The sequence below is a fragment of the Pleurodeles waltl genome, chromosome 9, assembly GCF_031143425.1.
Source record: "Pleurodeles waltl isolate 20211129_DDA chromosome 9, aPleWal1.hap1.20221129, whole genome shotgun sequence".
Taxonomy (NCBI): Eukaryota; Metazoa; Chordata; class Amphibia; order Caudata; family Salamandridae; genus Pleurodeles; species Pleurodeles waltl.
The window spans coordinates 390,257,958-390,275,139 of NC_090448.1; the positions used below are offsets into that span (position 1 = coordinate 390,257,958).

The following is a 17,182-nucleotide window of genomic DNA, read 5'->3' on the forward strand; positions in this document are numbered from 1 at the left end:
CGAGGGGAGAGATGATGGTAAGTGAGACATTGTCCGCAAATAAGGAAATCTTGTGCTTATCAGGGTCTAAATGGATCCCTTGAATATCAGGGTTGGGTCTTATTCTGGAAGCTGAGGGCTCTATACTGAGAGCAAAAACTAAGGGAGAAAGGGGACATCCCTTCCTCGTCCCCCTCATCAACTCAAAGAATTCTGAAGCTGTGCCTTTTATTAATATGCAGGTTTGGGGACAGGAATAATTGGCCATTATCATAGCAATAAACTGTTCACCAAACCCGAACCAACGAGGTGTGGCCACCAGCACTGACCACTCCACTCGCTCAAAGGCTTTCTCGGCATCAAGCGCCAACAGAACTGCTGGTATGTATTTCTTACTCACCTTTTCTGTAGAATGAATTACTCACCTTAAATTGTCATGGGTGTAGGAAGCTGGCCTTGTGTGTGGTGAACACCTATGATGTTAGCACCTTATACCAAGTCCAGTTTTACCCAATTAGTGAGATGTATGCAGTGTCTAGGAAGCCAGGGATCTCTAGAGGTAGCTGTAGATGAGCAGCCAGGACTTATCTAGGAGACATGCAAAGCTTATGCAATACCACTATAGTCACACAGCACCTGCATACATGAAAGAACCAAACAGTGTTACAAAAATAAAAGTACTTTCTTATAGTAACACAAATACTAAAATACTGAATAGGGAATCCCCCAACTGAAGGTAAGTAAACAGACTATTATATACACATAAGAAATTAGTAAGTAGCATAGAAAGCCATAGGCATTGGTAAAAGCAATAGCAAATAGTGAGGGCTCGGGGGGGGCAAACAATATGCTAAAACAAAAGTGGAATGTGAAAGACAGTCCCCACCAACGATGTGGAATCAGGAGTAGGGAGCTGGAGGAACTAGGAACCCCAGAAGATGAGTACCAGGGTTTCCCCAGCAACCAGGAGAGGTCTTTCCCCAAACCCAACAGGAGGACTTTGGAAAAGAATTGTGCAAGACCCAACCAAGACTGGAAGAACTCAAAGGTGGATCCTGACAGAAGAGAGCCTGCAAAGGAAGGAGACCAAGTCCAGTTAGAGTTGGAGTGTCCAGTTGTGGCAGGAGCACTACCCACCTTTCTGTGGATGTAGGACCAGGTCGACGTTGGACGAAGGTCAGCAGTGCGGCACAGGAGCTCAAGAGGAGTAGAAGTAGAGTGGATAGTGCCTGTGGAGTAATCTCGGATTTTCACCATGTTTGAGATGTGATTCCTGAAGGGGTATATTATCAGTGATGGTCCCCAATGTATTTCCAGAGTTGATTAAGCTTATTAGGGGAGTTTAGTCCCTTCACATTCCACATCAACATATTGAGTGTCATGTGGAGAGGTTATAGCAGAGTTCCTCAGGGCAAACCCTACCACATGCTTATGGGGTAAGTCTGAGGGTGTAGCACCCACCTCTCGCCTCCCTCATTTCTAGTCCCCCATCCCCTACCCTCTTCTTCCCGTAGAGAAAGATCACATCATCTTCCATGTGAAAGTCAACAAGAAAGAGAAACTGTAAAACAAAACTATATAAACTGTAGAGTGTAGTATCTACATTTGCTTTCCGCAACTTCTGCCTTTCATTGGATCAGGTAGTGGACACATACTCGCCGACATACCCCGCAGATTGCTTCTGGTGTTCTCAGGCATGACGAGTATGGCCGCGTATCTGATCGGGAGTATCTATAATGTTGTAGCCTGGTGTCTCAAAACAAGGAAAGCAAGTCCCAGTGTCACATTCCACACGTTGAGGGGACTTTATTGCTCCTTTTCTAAATTGAAGTGTAGATCAGAGGGAAGGGTCGCCTGACGTTATCAGCCTTGGCGACCCAAAGGTCCCTTCATCAAGAAGGAAATGAACAAGAGGGGCCTCTTCTTCATTTCTTGGCGAGTTTCCCTCCTTTTTTCTGCTGATGCTACGTGGTAGCCATGCGGCGATCCCTGGATGTCACCAGCGAAGCTTCTCTGTGTTCCATAGCTTCCTGACAAGACTATGCCAGTGATTCCCAACAGCGAGGCTGCCTCATCAAATTTTGCAAAACTGTATTGTTTGCTGTTAAGCTCAAAGGCTATACCGAAAGGGTAAGTCCATCTGTATTTGATGTGTTTAGATATCAGGGCGTTGGTGACTGGCAGGACTGTAATCTGCAAACTAGGGTAGCCAGGGCAACATTTTGGTACAAAGAACAAGCTGCTCCCTGGAAGACTATGGTAACCCGTTTCCTGGCCATCTAGAGGATCAATTGTTTAGTTTTAAACGAGCTGACCTTGATTAAAATGTCTCTGGGTCGTTTTTCCTCCCTAGGGGACCGAAGACTGACTCGGGCTCCAGTCGCACCCCCGGGTGTTCATAGCTGAGGATGTTGGAGAAAAAGCCAAACATGAAGGCCTCAGGGTCAGGACCCTCACTTTCCGCACTCTTATGTTATCTCGACGGGAACAATTCTCTAAATCTTCACATTTGAGGAAGGCAGATTGCAATTGGGAGTGAGGTAGATTCAGCCCCTCATCCATGGTATTTATTTGGCATTCCATATCTTTGAGTTTCTTTTCTATGTCCAAGGTGCGAGTACCAACAGAGTCTACATCGGATTAGAGGGAGACCAAGCGGAAGTTGACCTCAGTTTTGAAAGTCTCAAATGATGCCTTAATGCCCACTTTGAGTTCTTCCCTCAACTCATTTTTGAACTCCAATAAGGAGGAGAGGAGGTCATCCTTCGTTAGCACCATGGGTTCTCCCGGGGAGGGGGCTGTACTCTCTGGTCTGGTTTATGTGGGTGTGAAATAACTTAATACTCTGTTAGGATGAACCTTCTTATGTGAAATAGAGGCTGGCGATACTCAATAATAGTAGGTATCGCACTCCCCTCCCCTAGGCAGAGATGGAAGGGGAATCGCTTCTGCTTCCCCTTCCACCCCCTGTGGCGTCTGACGTCAGCACACAATCGTGCGCTGACCTCATCAGAGGCCTACCCCTCCACGCTGGAAGCTGACGCGTTTCTCCTTCGATCACGTAGAGGGGCCGAGAGAGGCATCAAAGGAAAGGCCTTTCCTTTCCTTTGATGTCTCTCTGCATTTCTGCAGCCCACTCGCGATGCAGTCGGGCAGCAGAAATGCCACTAGACACTAGTGATTTTCTTTTGTTATTTAAAAAGGGGAGAGGCCCCTTATGCAAGGGCCGGTACTCAGGGGGACAATTTAATTTTAGGCTATTTCTGCCCCCGGGGGAGGGGGGGTGGGTGCAGAAACCGCTAGACACCAGGGCTAAAAAAAAAAATGTTTTTTTTTTTTTTTTTTTTTTTTTATATATATATGTGGGGAGCGACCCCTTAGGCAAGGGTCGCTCCCTTGGGGGCAAAACCCCTAGACACCAGGGATTTTTTTTATGTTTGTTTTTTGTTTTTTTTTTATATATGGGGATCGACCCCTTAGGGAAGGGTCGCTCCTTTGCGGGGCAAATTGTATTTAGGCCATTTCTACCCCCCTTGGGGGCAGATCGGCATATTTTTATTCACCCAGTCTGCCTCCAAGGAGGGCAGCAACCACTAGACACCAAGGATTTTTATTTTTTTGCTTCAATTTCATGCAAGTGGAGCGACCTCTTCGGCAGGAGTCGTTCCCCTGGGGGGAAAATGTATTTTAGGCCATTTCTGCCCCCTTTAGGGGCCGATGTGCCTATTTCCATTAGGCCAATCTGCCACAAGGGGTTAGGGGGACAGAAACCACTTAGGCACCAGGGATTGGTGTGTGTGTATTTGTGTGTTTTGTTTGGGGGGCAGCCCTTGGGCAAGGGTCGATCCATCATGGGGGCACAATACTGTTGGTCATATCTGCCTATTTTTGGAAGGCCCATCTGCCTACAGGGTGGGCAGAAAGCCACCCAGAGATGAGGGAAGATTTTTTTTTTTAAAAATAAGAGGGTGGGGGTATGGCCGTACACCCACCCCAAATAAATGGGGCCAAAGTTGTTCTTCCCATGATCCACCCCCCCCCCCCGGGGGGGGGGCAGAAAGTCTTCTAGATGCCAGGAAATAAAAATTAAAAAAAATAGTTGGGTTGTGGCTACCAACCAGTATGCCCCCGCCCCAACTGAAGTGGGTAACAGTCTTTCAGCTCTCCCCCCGCACTCAAAAACATCTTATCCCATGACAAGCAATAGGACATTTCATTATTTTGGGTTTTGGTTTTACATTTGGGCCATGAGAGCTTGGCTAACTCTCAAAATCGTCCCACTTGGAATGGTGAGGGCTGCACTTTTGGGACTTTGGGACTCTGCCGTGTAGAAAAATCCACAAGACCTAGACACATATGAAAACTAAACATCTGGGTGATTCCAGGGTGGTGTGCTTCACATGCACACCACACCATTTTCTTACCCACAATGCCCTGCAGACCGCCAACTTTGCTGGAAATCACACATTTTTCCCACATTTTTGTGATGGAACCTTCTGGAATCTGCAGGATTCCACAAAATTCCTACCACCCAGCATTGTCTCATCTATACTGATAAAAATTCTGCCGCCCTTGTTAGCCTAAAAATGTTTTTTTTCCTTTTTTTTTTTTTCAAACTGCCCTTTTGGACCCGCTTTGGTTCCCCCTGAATTTCAACATGTTTTTGGCTCCTCCCTGTCGCAGGCACTTGGCCCACCTACACAAGCGAGGTATCATTTTTACTGGGAGAATGAGGGGAACGTTGGGTGGTAGGAGATTTGTCCCGGTGCGGTGATCTCATACAGAATATGGGAAAATGTGATTTTTGTTTTTGCTGCATTTGAGGTTTGCTGATGATTCTGGGTAAGAAAACATTGGGGGATCAACGCAAATCACACCTCCCTGGATTCCCTCGGGTGTCTAGTTTTCAGAAATGTTTGGATTTGGTAGGTTTCCCTAGATGGCTGCTGAGCCCAGGACCAAAAACGCAGGTCCCCACCCCATCAATAACAGATTTGATATTGGTATTTGATAATTTTGATGTGTCCACATAGTATTTTGGGGCATTTCCTTTCGCGGACACTAGGACTACCCACACAAATGAGGTACCATTTTATCGGGAGACTTTGGGGAACGCTGGGTGGAAGGACATTTTTGTCTCCTCTCTGATTCCAGCAATTTCTGTCACCAAAATGTGAGGAAAAAGTGTGTTCGATGGCATATGTTGCTGCAGATACACATGTTTGGCACAGTCCGCTGCCTGGTGTTGGGCTCGGAGTATTACAAGTTGTTTTTCTTCGAAGAAGTCTTTTTTGGTCACAGGACCGAAGGACTCCTCCCTCTTCGGCTCCATTGCGCATGGGCGTCGACTCCATCTTAGATTGTTTTTTTCCGCTGTCGGGTTCGGACGTATTCCTTTTCGCTCCGTGTTTCGGTTCGGAAAGTTAGTCAGAATCTCGGAAGAAAGCGTCGGTATTGTTCCGTTCGGTATCGGGATAGTTAGGTACATCGACACCGATCATCGGAAGACTTTGGGGTAGCTTCGATTCCCCCATCGGGGCCTGGTCGGCCCGACCGCGTGCGACATCGAAGCCGATGGAACGGACCCCGTTCCGTTTCTGCCCAAAATGTCACAGTAAGTATCCTTATACAGATCAGCACTTGGTCTGTAACTTGTGCTTGTCCCCCGAGCACAAGGAGGATACCTGTGAGGCCTGTCGAGCCTTCCGGTCCAGAAAAACACTCCGGGACCGAAGAGCCAGGCGTCTACAAATGGCGTCCACGCCGACAAAACAACGTTTCGACGACGAAGAGGAAACATTCTCGGTTCCGGACTCAGAATCCGGAGACTCCGACGTCGAACAACAGCAACAAACTGTGAGTAAGACGTCGAAAAGTAAAACCATCGACAAAACGAAAGCCCAGGGGACGCCACTGCCAACAGGCCATGGCTCGACCCATAAAACAGGCGACCCGTCGAAGGCGCCGAAAAAGGGCACGCCCATAGCGAAGACACCCGACTCCGGTCGAGGGACCGCCATGGAGCAACCTCGGAGCCGAGAAAGCGGCTCCGAGAGACAAAAACAAGATACCGGCACCGAAAAACATCGGCACCGAGAATCCATGCCGAAAGGAACAAAAATTCTGTCGGTGCCGAAACCGAAAAAAGATTCTCTCTCGGCGCCGAAAAATACCACACCTTCATCCTACTCCGAGGAACAAGGAATAAGTGGCCAAATGCACAGATTTGGACAAGAGCTCCAAAGTGTAGAATCAGACTACACACAAAAGAGACTGTACATACAGCAAGACACAGGGAAGATATCAACCCTTCCCCCAATAATGAGGAAAAGAAGGATCAGTCTCCTCAAGGATGACGCACAACCACAAGCCAAAGTGGTTAAAAAAGTCACGCCTCCGCCCTCTCCACTACAACAGGCATCGCCGGCACAAACACCGCCACAAATGCACTCACCAGCGCAAACTACCATAAGTCAAGATAATCAGGATCAAGACGCTTGGGACCTATACGACACCCCAGTGCCGGACAATGATCCAGATTCATACCCTACAAAGCCGTCACCGCCAGAGGACAGTACCTCATACTCACAACTGGTAGCTAGGGCTGCAGAATTCCACAATGTCCAACTGCATTCCGATCCTATAGAGGATGATTTTTTATTTAACACCCTCTCGGCTACACATAGACAATATCAATGTCTCCCAATGCTACCGGGGATGTTACGGCACGCAAAACAAATTTTTGAAGAGCCCGTAAAATCAAGAGCCATCACCCCAAGGGTGGATAAAAAATACAAACCACCACCCACAGATCCAGTGTTTATTACTTCGCAGTTACCACCTGACTCCGTAGTAGTAGGGGCAGCTCGCAAAAGAGCAAATTCCCATACATCTGGCGACGCCCCACCTCCGGACAAAGAAAGCAGAAAATTTGATGCGGCAGGAAAAAGAGTAGCATCACAGGCAGCCAACCAGTGGCGCATCGCAAATTCTCAAGCGCTGCTGGCCAGATATGACCGCGCTCACTGGGATGAGATGCAACTTCTCGTAGACCATCTTCCCCAAGAATACCAAAAAAGGGCGCAGCAAATAGTTGAAGAGGGACAAACGATCTCAAACAATCAAATCCGCTCTTCACTGGACGCAGCAGATACTGCAGCGAGAACAGTCAACACTGCTGTCACCATAAGGAGACACGCTTGGCTCCGCACTTCAGGCTTCAAACCTGAAATCCAGCAGGCTGTCCTTAATATGCCCTTCAACGAAAAACAACTTTTTGGCCCTGAAGTGGACACAGCCATTGAAAAACTTAAAAAGGACACAGACACGGCCAAGGCCATGGGCGCACTCTACTCCCCGCAGAGCAGAGGCTCTTTTAGAAAAACTCCATTTAGAGGGGGGTTTCGTGGCCAACCCACAGACACCACCAGCCAACAAACAAGAACCACACCATATCAGGGTTCCTTCCAAAGGGGAGGTTTCAGGGGATATAGAGGGGGTCAATTCCCAAGGAGTAGGGGAAGATTCCAGACTCCAAAAACACCTCCACCTAAACAGTGACTTTCAAGTCACGCAACCCCTTCACTCAACACCAGTGGGGGGAAGACTAAGCCAATTCTACCAATCTTGGCAACAGATTACAACAGACAATTGGGTATTAGCAATAATCCAACATGGCTATTGCATAGAATTCCACAAATTCCCACCAAACATCCCTCCCAAAACACGCAAAATGTCACCACAACATTTAGAACTTTTAGGACTAGAAGTTCAAGCACTACTGCAAAAGGATGCAATAGAGTTAGTACCAGTACAACAAAAAAACACAGGAGTTTACTCCCTGTACTTTCTAATTCCAAAAAAAGACAAAACATTAAGACCAATATTAGATCTCAGGACACTAAATACCTACATCATATCGGACCATTTTCACATGGTCACACTACAAGACATCATTCCACTGCTCAAACAGCAAGATTACATGACCACATTAGACCTAAAGGATGCGTACTTTCATATACCAATACACCCTTCTCACAGAAAGTACCTACGGTTCGTATTCAAAGGAATACATTACCAATTCAAAGTGTTGCCATTTGGAATAACAACTGCACCAAGAGTGTTCACAAAATGTCTAGCAGTAGTAGCAGCACACATCAGGAGACAACAGATACATGTGTTCCCTTACCTAGACGATTGGCTAATCAAGACCAACACAGTAAAAAAATGCGCAAACGACACCACATGTGTCATACAAACCCTTCACAAACTGGGGTTTTCCATCAACTATACAAAATCACACCTAGAACCGTGTCAGACACAACAATATCTAGGAGCAACCATCAACACATCAAAAGGAATTGCCACTCCAAGTCCACAAAGAGTGCAGGCATTCCACAAGGTAATAAGTGCTATGTTTCCAAACCAAAAGATACAAGCAAAATTTGTGCTAAAACTTCTAGGCATGATGTCATCATGCATAGCCATTGTCCCAAACGCAAGACTACACATGCGACCCTTACAACAGTGTCTAGCATCACAATGGTCACAGGCACAGGGTCAACTTCAAGATCTGGTGTTGGTAGACCGCCAAACATACCTCTCGCTTCTATGGTGGAACAGCAAAAATTTAAACAAAGGGCGGACATTTCAGGACCCAGTGCCTCAATACGTTATAACAACAGATGCTTCCATGACAGGGTGGGGAGCACACCTCAATCACCACAGCATTCAAGGACAATGGGATATACACCAAACAAAATTTCATATCAATTACCTAGAACTGTTAGCAGTATTTCTAGCGTTAAAAGCCTTCCAACCCATAATAACACACAAATACATTCTTGTCAAAACAGACAACATGACAACAATGTATTATTTAAACAAACAAGGAGGAACACACTCAACACAATTGTGCCTCCTAACACAAAAAATTTGGCAGTGGGCGATTCACAACAACATTCGCCTAATAGCACAATTTATTCCAGGAATACAAAACCAACTAGCAGACAACCTTTCGCGAGACCACCAACAAGTCCACGAATGGGAAATTCACCCCCAAGTTCTGAACAAGTACTTTCAAATTTGGGGAACACCCCAGATAGATTTGTTCGCAACAAAAGAAAACTCAAAATGCCAAAACTTCGCATCCAGGTACCCACACCGCGAATCACAAGGCAATGCTCTATGGATGAGTTGGTCAGGGATATTTGCATACGCTTTTCCCCCTCTCCTTCCATATCTAGTAAACAAGTTGAGTCAAAACCAACTCAAACTCATACTGATAGCACCCACATGGGCAAGACAACCTTGGTATACAACTCTACTAGACCTTTCACTAGTACCGCATGTCAAACTACCCAACAGACCAGATCTGTTAACACAACACAAACAACAGATCAGGCATCCAAACCCAGCATCATTGAATCTGGCAATTTGGCTCCTGAAATCCTAGAATTCGGACACTTAGACCTCACACAAGAATGCATGGAGGTCATAAAACAAGCTAGAAAATCTTCCACTAGACACTGCTATGCATCTAAGTGGAAAAGATTTGTTTACTACTGCCATGCCAATCAAATACAACCATTACATGCCTCTACGAAAGACATAGTAGGATACTTACTACATTTGCAAAAAGCAAATCTCGCTTTTTCATCTATAAAAATACACCTCGCAGCAATATCTGCTTACCTACAAACTACTCATTCATCGTCTCTATTTAGAATACCAGTTATTAAAGCATTCATGGAAGGGCTAAAAAGAATTATACCACCAAGAACACCACCAGTTCCTTCATGGAATCTTAACATCGTCTTAACAAGACTCATGGGTCCACCTTTCGAACCCATGCATTCCTGTGAAATGCAATATCTAACCTGGAAAGTCGCATTTCTCATTGCAATCACATCCCTCAGAAGAGTAAGTGAAATACAGGCATTTACCATACAAGAACCATTTATTCAAATACACAACAATAAAATAGTTCTAAGAACAAATCCAAAATTTCTGCCAAAAGTAATCTCACCATTCCATTTAAATCAAACAGTAGAATTGCCAGTGTTCTTCCCACAACCAAATTCCGTGGCTGAAAGGGCACTACATACATTAGACATCAAAAGAGCACTAATGTACTACATTGACAGAACAAAGCTAATCAGGAAAACAAAACAACTGTTCATAGCTTTTCAAAAACCACACATAGGAAATCCAATCTCTAAACAAGGCATTGCTAGATGGATAGTCAGATGTATTCAAACATGCTATCTTAAAGCCAAAAGAGAATTGCCTATTACACCAAAGGCACACTCAACCAGAAAGAAAGGTGCTACAATGGCCTTTCTAGGAAACATTCCTATGAGCGAAATATGTAAGGCTGCAACCTGGTCTACGCCTCATACGTTTACTAAACACTACTGTGTAGACGTACTAAATGCACAACAAGCTACAGTGGGCCAAGCTGTACTAAGAACATTATTCCAAACTACTTCAACTCCTACAGGCTAAACCACTGCTTTTAGGGGAGGTAACTGCTTTATAGTCTGTGCCAAACATGTGTATCTGCAGCAACATATGCCATCGAACTGAAAATGTCACTTACCCAGTGTACATCTGTTCGTGGCATTAGTCGCTGCAGATTCACATGTACCCTCCCACCTCCCCGGGAAGCCTGTAGCCGTTTAGAAGTAGATCATAAATCTTAAACTTCTGTACATTTGTAAATAATTATTATAAACTCTTAACGTACATACATATTCACTCCATTGCATGGGCACTATTTATAGCAAACAACTCCATCCTCACCCTCTGCGGGGAAAACAATCTAAGATGGAGTCGACGCCCATGCGCAATGGAGCCGAAGAGGGAGGAGTCCTTCAGTCCCGTGACCAAAAAAGACTTCTTCGAAGAAAAACAACTTGTAATACTCCGAGCCCAACACCAGGCAGCGGACTGTGCCAAACATGTGAATCTGCAGCGACTAATGCCACGAACAGATGTACACTGGGTAAGTGACATTTTCATTTTTTGGCTTCATTTTGAGGTTTGCAAAGGATTCGGGGTAACAGAATCTGTTGAGAGCCCCAGAAGTCACCCGATCCTGGATTCCCCAAGGTGTCTAGTTTTCAAAAATACACAGGTTTGGTAGGTTTTCCTAGGTGCCGGCTGAGCTAGAGGCCAAAATCCAAAGCTTGGCACTTGGAAAAAACAGCTCTGTTTTTTTCGGGAAAATGTGATGTGTCCATGTTGCGTTTCCTGTCGTGGGCATTAGGCCTACCCACGCAAGTGAGGTACCATTTTCATTGGGGGAACACAGAATAGCAGAACAAATGTTATTGCCCCTTTTGTTTCTCTACATTTTTTCGTTCCAAATGTAAGACAGTGTCTAAAAAAGATGTCTATTTGAGAAATGCCCTGTAATTCACATGCTAGTATTGGCACCCCAGAATTCAGAGATGTGCAAATAACCACTGCTTCTCAACACCTTATCTTGTGCTCATTTTGAAAATACAAAGGTTTTCTTGATACATATTTTTCACTCTTTATATTTCACCAAATGAATTGCTGTATATCCGGTCTAGAATGAAAATCCATCGCATGGTGCAGCTCATTTATTGGCTCCGGGTACCTAGGGTTCTTGATGAACCTACAAGCCCTATATATCCCCACAACCAGAAGAGTCCAGCAGTCGTAATGGTATATTGCCTTCAAAAATCTGACATCGCAGTAAAAAGTTACAGAGTAAAACGTGACGAAAATGGCTGTTTTTTTCACCTCAATTTCAATATTTTGTTTTATTTCATCTGTTATTTCCTGTAGGAAAACCTTGCAGGATCTACACAAATTACGCCTTGAATTTTGTCTGTTTCAGAAATGTTTAGCTGTCCGGGATCCAGCATTGGTTTCACACCCATTTCTGTCACTAACTGGAAGGAGGCTAAAAGCACAAACATTTGTAAAAATGGGGTATGTCCCAGTAAAATGCAAAAATTGTGCTGAAAAATGTGGTTTTCTGATTCAAGTCAGCCTGTTCCTGAAAGCTGGGACGCTGGTGATTTTAGCACCACAAACCCCTTTGTTGATGCCATTTTCAGGGGGAAAAAACACAAGTCTTGTGCAGCCATTTTTTCCCATTTTGTTTTTTTTTAAAACAAACTTTTCGCTGTGTTTTGGCTAATTTATTGGTCTCCTTCAGGGAAACCAACAAAGTCTGGGTAGCTCTAGAATCCCTAGGATGTTGGGGAAACAGGGTGCAAATTTGGCGTGGGTAGCTTATGTGGACAAAAAGTTATGAGGGCCTAAGCGTGAACTGCCCCAAATAGCCCAAAAAAAAGGCCTGGCACCTGAGGGGGGGGGAAGGCCTGGCAGCAAAGCGGTTAACTTGTTTTGTATTGTCACTCCCCTCCAGGAAGTCCAAACCTCGGTCAACAGAGCCACCATCCACGTGTCTGATCTCCACTCCAGCTTGACCTCAAGTGTTCATATGCACTCAGCCTCAGACAGTCATCCTTATCGTGTTGTTGATTGAAGCATGTTGAAGGGTGATCACTGTACTGCCTGCCCCTGTACCCCCACCACACACACACACACACACACACACACACACACACACACACACACACACACACACACACACACACACACACACACACACACACACACACACACACACACACACACACACACACACACACACACACACACCACCACCACCACCCCCCCCCCCCCCCCCCCCCCCCCCCCCCCCCCCCCCCCCACACACCTTTCCTGGCTCATCAAGCACCATCTTAGGTTCAGGAAGCCGAGGGTGCTGACCTCAATATTCAGTCTCCTTTGTATAGCGTATGTCCCTCTCTGGATATGCCCAGGTCCATAACTTTATCTGTCCGCGCGGGAGCTCTTTCGCTGTTTTGCCAAGATCGGAGAGGCAGCGTTTATTTCTCACCGCGCCGTGGGTCGACCATGATGCCTGGTGTGAGTTACTCTTGGTGTGACCTTCAGTCGCAGGTTCCTTAATGGAGCGCACTCTGGTTCGGCGCTGGTGCAGCACAGGTCGCGCTCAATGGCAGACCCAAATTGCACCAGGGTCTCACCGTCTGTCCATTAATTCAGCGCCGATGTGCCCGCCATATTGGCCGCCGTTCTCACACTTGGCGGATCTTGCTTCTTAGGGTCTCTTGAGGCCCAGCAAGGGTGCCTCTGTAGTCTGCATGCGTTGCGCATACCAAGCTGAGCGAATTAAGTAGCTGATGGCATCAGATAATGGGTTTTACGTGGGGTAGTAAGCAGAGCATCTGTGGATTACTTCCACCCGGCCATGACGGCTGGCCACGCCCTCATTTACATATTTTGGTATTTGGGTGTTAACCTGGTGCTAATGAGGAGAAACATTTGCTCAGAAAGTGTAAAAGTTGTTAATAATTAAGTAATGCTGTCACATAATGTTCTGTGTTATGTTACATCATTTGCTTTGTCTTGCTGCATTATTTAGCCAATCCTGCCACATAACTTGAGCCCCACCTGTTTTATAATTTCAGTGGCTCTACGTAAAAGGTCTCTTGTCCTTTTTGTGAGAGCTGTTTTTCTGCGAGGTTTCTACCTGTCTCTTGGTTCTATCTGTCTTCAGATGTCAGTTTCTTGAGCTACCTCTTCGGAATCTTTCTGAGACCTGTGTATCTAACACCCTGACACCTTTGTTCACCAACACCCTATCCATGGAATTGTAAATAAAGACCTTTTATTTTAACCAGCATTCACCAACGGAGGCCAGAACACCATTGAATATGCTGTATTTTTGTAAACTGGATTAAATTTGTGCATTTCTAGTTTGAATTTGACTCACAATAATTACCTATACAAACTATAGACTTTCCGAAATAGAGGAAGATTTGTATGGAGAGTCACAGTGGGAGGAGGCAAAAATTGAATAGAATAAGTGAACACAGTTAAATACGTTAGATGGACTTTAGCAATTCTATAATATTAGCCTAGTCTTCTATGATGAAGCAGTCGGAGTCTGAGCACAGGCAAAAAAATTAGCACATTCCTAGATTTGCATATGCACTCTTTTTTCCAGAGCCATCAGTTGATGTAATGTCTGGTTGTGGCACACATATGAATATAGCATCTTTACAGGCCATAAGTAAATCTCATACCTGCTATAATTAATGCCTTGAATTGGGCTTAAACATCAGTGTCACAGAGGTTTTAGACAGTATGTGAGCTGACAAACCTCTAGCTGTTTGTTTTTATGCTTGATGTGGGACTGTCAGTCTGCCACCCGTATCCGAGTGCGCTATCAAGCTATATGTTATTCTCTCTATGTGTACCTGTACATATCAGTGTTGTGTACACCATTATTGACTGTTGTGAGTCCTCTTTTTCTGAGTCTCACAATATTTCTATTATCAGTCATGCTTTAATGCTCGTCCATTTGGATCCTTGTTTTAGGTTGTTCTGTTCTTCCCTTCGGCTCTTCTGTGAATGGGTTTGATGCGCATGGCTGTGACTTAGACCTCTTCCTGGACCTGGAGAACACTAAAACCTTTCAGCCGTCAGCCCGGAAACCCCCAGAGGAACCCGAGGTGAGTGACCAGCCTCATGGGATTGATACCAAACCTCTACTTTGCGTCTGTTGTTAAGGTCTACACCTATGATGCTAACAGCACTCGCCAAGTTCACAAGTACCCTGGGAGCAGCTGCAAGTGGTATTAGAAAACACAAAGCCCCAGAATTTGCTATTTCCACATTGGTGGCGTTAAAATATGTGAAGCTTGTTTGTTTTATCTTCAGGCAATCAAATTACTTGGTAATATCATTAGCGGTTACTGTCACTTATCACTAGTGTCTCTGGCCACCAGTACTGCTGTCTTTCAGTTGAATAGCCCAGTTAATCTTTGTTGGCATTTGGCTTTTTGGGGTAGCCAAATCGAGTGGTCTAGGTTATGCTAGGAGATAAGTGTTGAAACTGAGATAGAACATAAGATCACAAATGTGCTTTCAAATATAAGAAGAATACATATTTAGCCCCAGGTAGGTAAACTAGATCAGGCAAAAATGACAGATACAAATCCCTGTTAGGTTCTAGTACGTAATGTTATCACTATATTGTGCAGAGTTATGTACTTGTATGCTTTTGTAGCATTTTGAATCTTCATTATTTTTCTAACATGGTGTCGGTAGTAACTCAAGAGAGGAAATGGGTGGGTGTTCTTATCGAAATTCAGTTGCCCGCATTAGATGAATCTCATACCATCAGGGATTACTGCAGACACATGGGGCTGTTTTTACTAGACAGATTTGCATGTTTGACCTAGTCATACATGATGTTCTGATGAGCCGCTTCAAGGCAGACATACCTTTTGGATTTAGGCTGGACTTGTTTGAATTTTCAAATCAGTGGCCATACTTAAATTCTTTTTCTGCTCCCTCCTATCAATTTGAAGAATATTCAGTGCCTTTCTCCCATTTTGCATCTGACCATTGGGAGAGCTGATCTGCTTCTTTGGCTTTTAGGTGTTCACTTATGTTGAAACACTTAGCTCTTTTGCGGTTTGACCATCAGTGATTTTTGGCGATCAGCCAGCGACTAGTTGGATCGAGTACTGCGGTTTAACTGTTCATGATTGACCGGCTGCCAATGTCTGTAGGCAAGCCTGCACATATACTTCTCTTATACCCGTCCTTGGACCAGTGTGTCTATGGGATGGAGGGAAATGTAGACTACCAAATCCTTTGATGCAGCCAAAGTTTCTCTGTCAAAGTGAAACCTACCCCTAGCCGTTCATAGGCTGGGTTTTGCCCTGATTTAGGAATCTTATTGGCTAGGCCTGATCATCAGAGGAAAATAAACCTGCCCCTTGACTAGTAAGTTGCTCAATACTGAGGAGGTCCTATGTACACCAGCAAGTGGAAAGAAAATAGCTAAACCAGTAATGATGCTATTAGAGTTGCCACCCTTTCTGGACCAGAAAAACTGAGGAAACACTTTGTTGAGCGCTGTGGAGCAAAGAGAAGCACTTATCTTCGTACATGAAAATCTAGAATGTCATTGGGAGGTGGAAGAGACTTGCCACACAGACAGCTGCCAAAAACTCACTGCCTGGAAGGACCTTTGTGAGACACAATGGTACCTTAACTAGTTGCCCAGGAGCCAAGCATGACATATGGGACCAAGAGAGGCTCCATCACCTTCAACTATCAAAAAAGGTGAACCTGCTCTGTTCCCAACACTGTTTCTAAACGATGCCTGGACTTAACTCTCTGGCTATCCCTGGGAGTCTTGAGAAACATGTAATGTTTTTCTAGACTACCATGTGTTTTTTTTTTCTCCAGTAGGCTTGTCAATAATGAGAGGCCACTTCGAGGTGCTCCGTGTTGGTTTTGCCGTAATCTTATTTGTGCTCTGATGTGAAGGTGATACCTATAGTTCCCCCTTCTTTTCTGAATGAGTGGCTGCTGCGCCCTAAACACAAGATAGAGGGCATCCTGAAATTGAGAACATCCTACAAGCCGTAGCTGACTGGAAAATTCATATAGACGGGCTCACCAGAGAACCAAGGCCACCGCAGTGCCATGATATGCCCTCATCTAAGTTGGCATAGAGAAGCAAGGAAAAGGATTCTGTGATTGGGTGATGGAGCTACTCAGACACTTTTTTGCTCAATGTGACCCTGTGAGCATGCACCGCCCTGGCCTCCAACGTTGCACTTATTCTTTCCTAAATCACTTTTATTGTATTCAGTACAGGCGTATTTTACAATACATGTATCGTACAGGTATGTTGTGAGAATTCAAAGAAGATTCCAGTGAAAGTTACCAGTGTACCATTATAGCAAGCTAATTGTAACAATGATCGAAAGCAGTCTACAGAAATGCAGTCACAATAATATTTTAGTGGAACTAAAGCTCAAAGGGAGGAGACCTACAACAGAATATCATAGCAAGGTAATAAGCCTAACTATTACAAGCCTTCACCATTACACTTATGGTGCCCAGGTGGTTCATCTCCAGTCCATGAGGTACCTTCACACCCCAGTCTGGGGTCCATTTCTGCTGGCTGGAATACTTTGGTCTGAGTCCGAAAACTGTTTGTCTATCTCAAGCCCTAATGGTTACAAAGATATCACCATATTTAATTGAGATTTGTCCCTGACCCTACAGGTGTTGAAAAATCATATAATTGCTACTAGACCTGCAGAAGGTG

The 17,182-nt window shown here is 44.9% G+C and overlaps 1 protein-coding gene across 1 annotated transcript in view; it reads left to right on the plus strand.

The window, feature by feature from the left end:
- The window catches only part of TUT1 (terminal uridylyl transferase 1, U6 snRNA-specific), a 533,529-nt gene that overhangs the window by 134,653 nt on the left and 381,694 nt on the right, over positions 1–17,182 (plus strand). Inside the window, exon 5 of the mRNA XM_069207048.1 lies at positions 14,428–14,561. Within this exon, the coding sequence (XP_069063149.1) occupies positions 14,428–14,561 (134 nt within the window). The remainder of the gene's footprint in view (positions 1–14,427; positions 14,562–17,182) is intronic.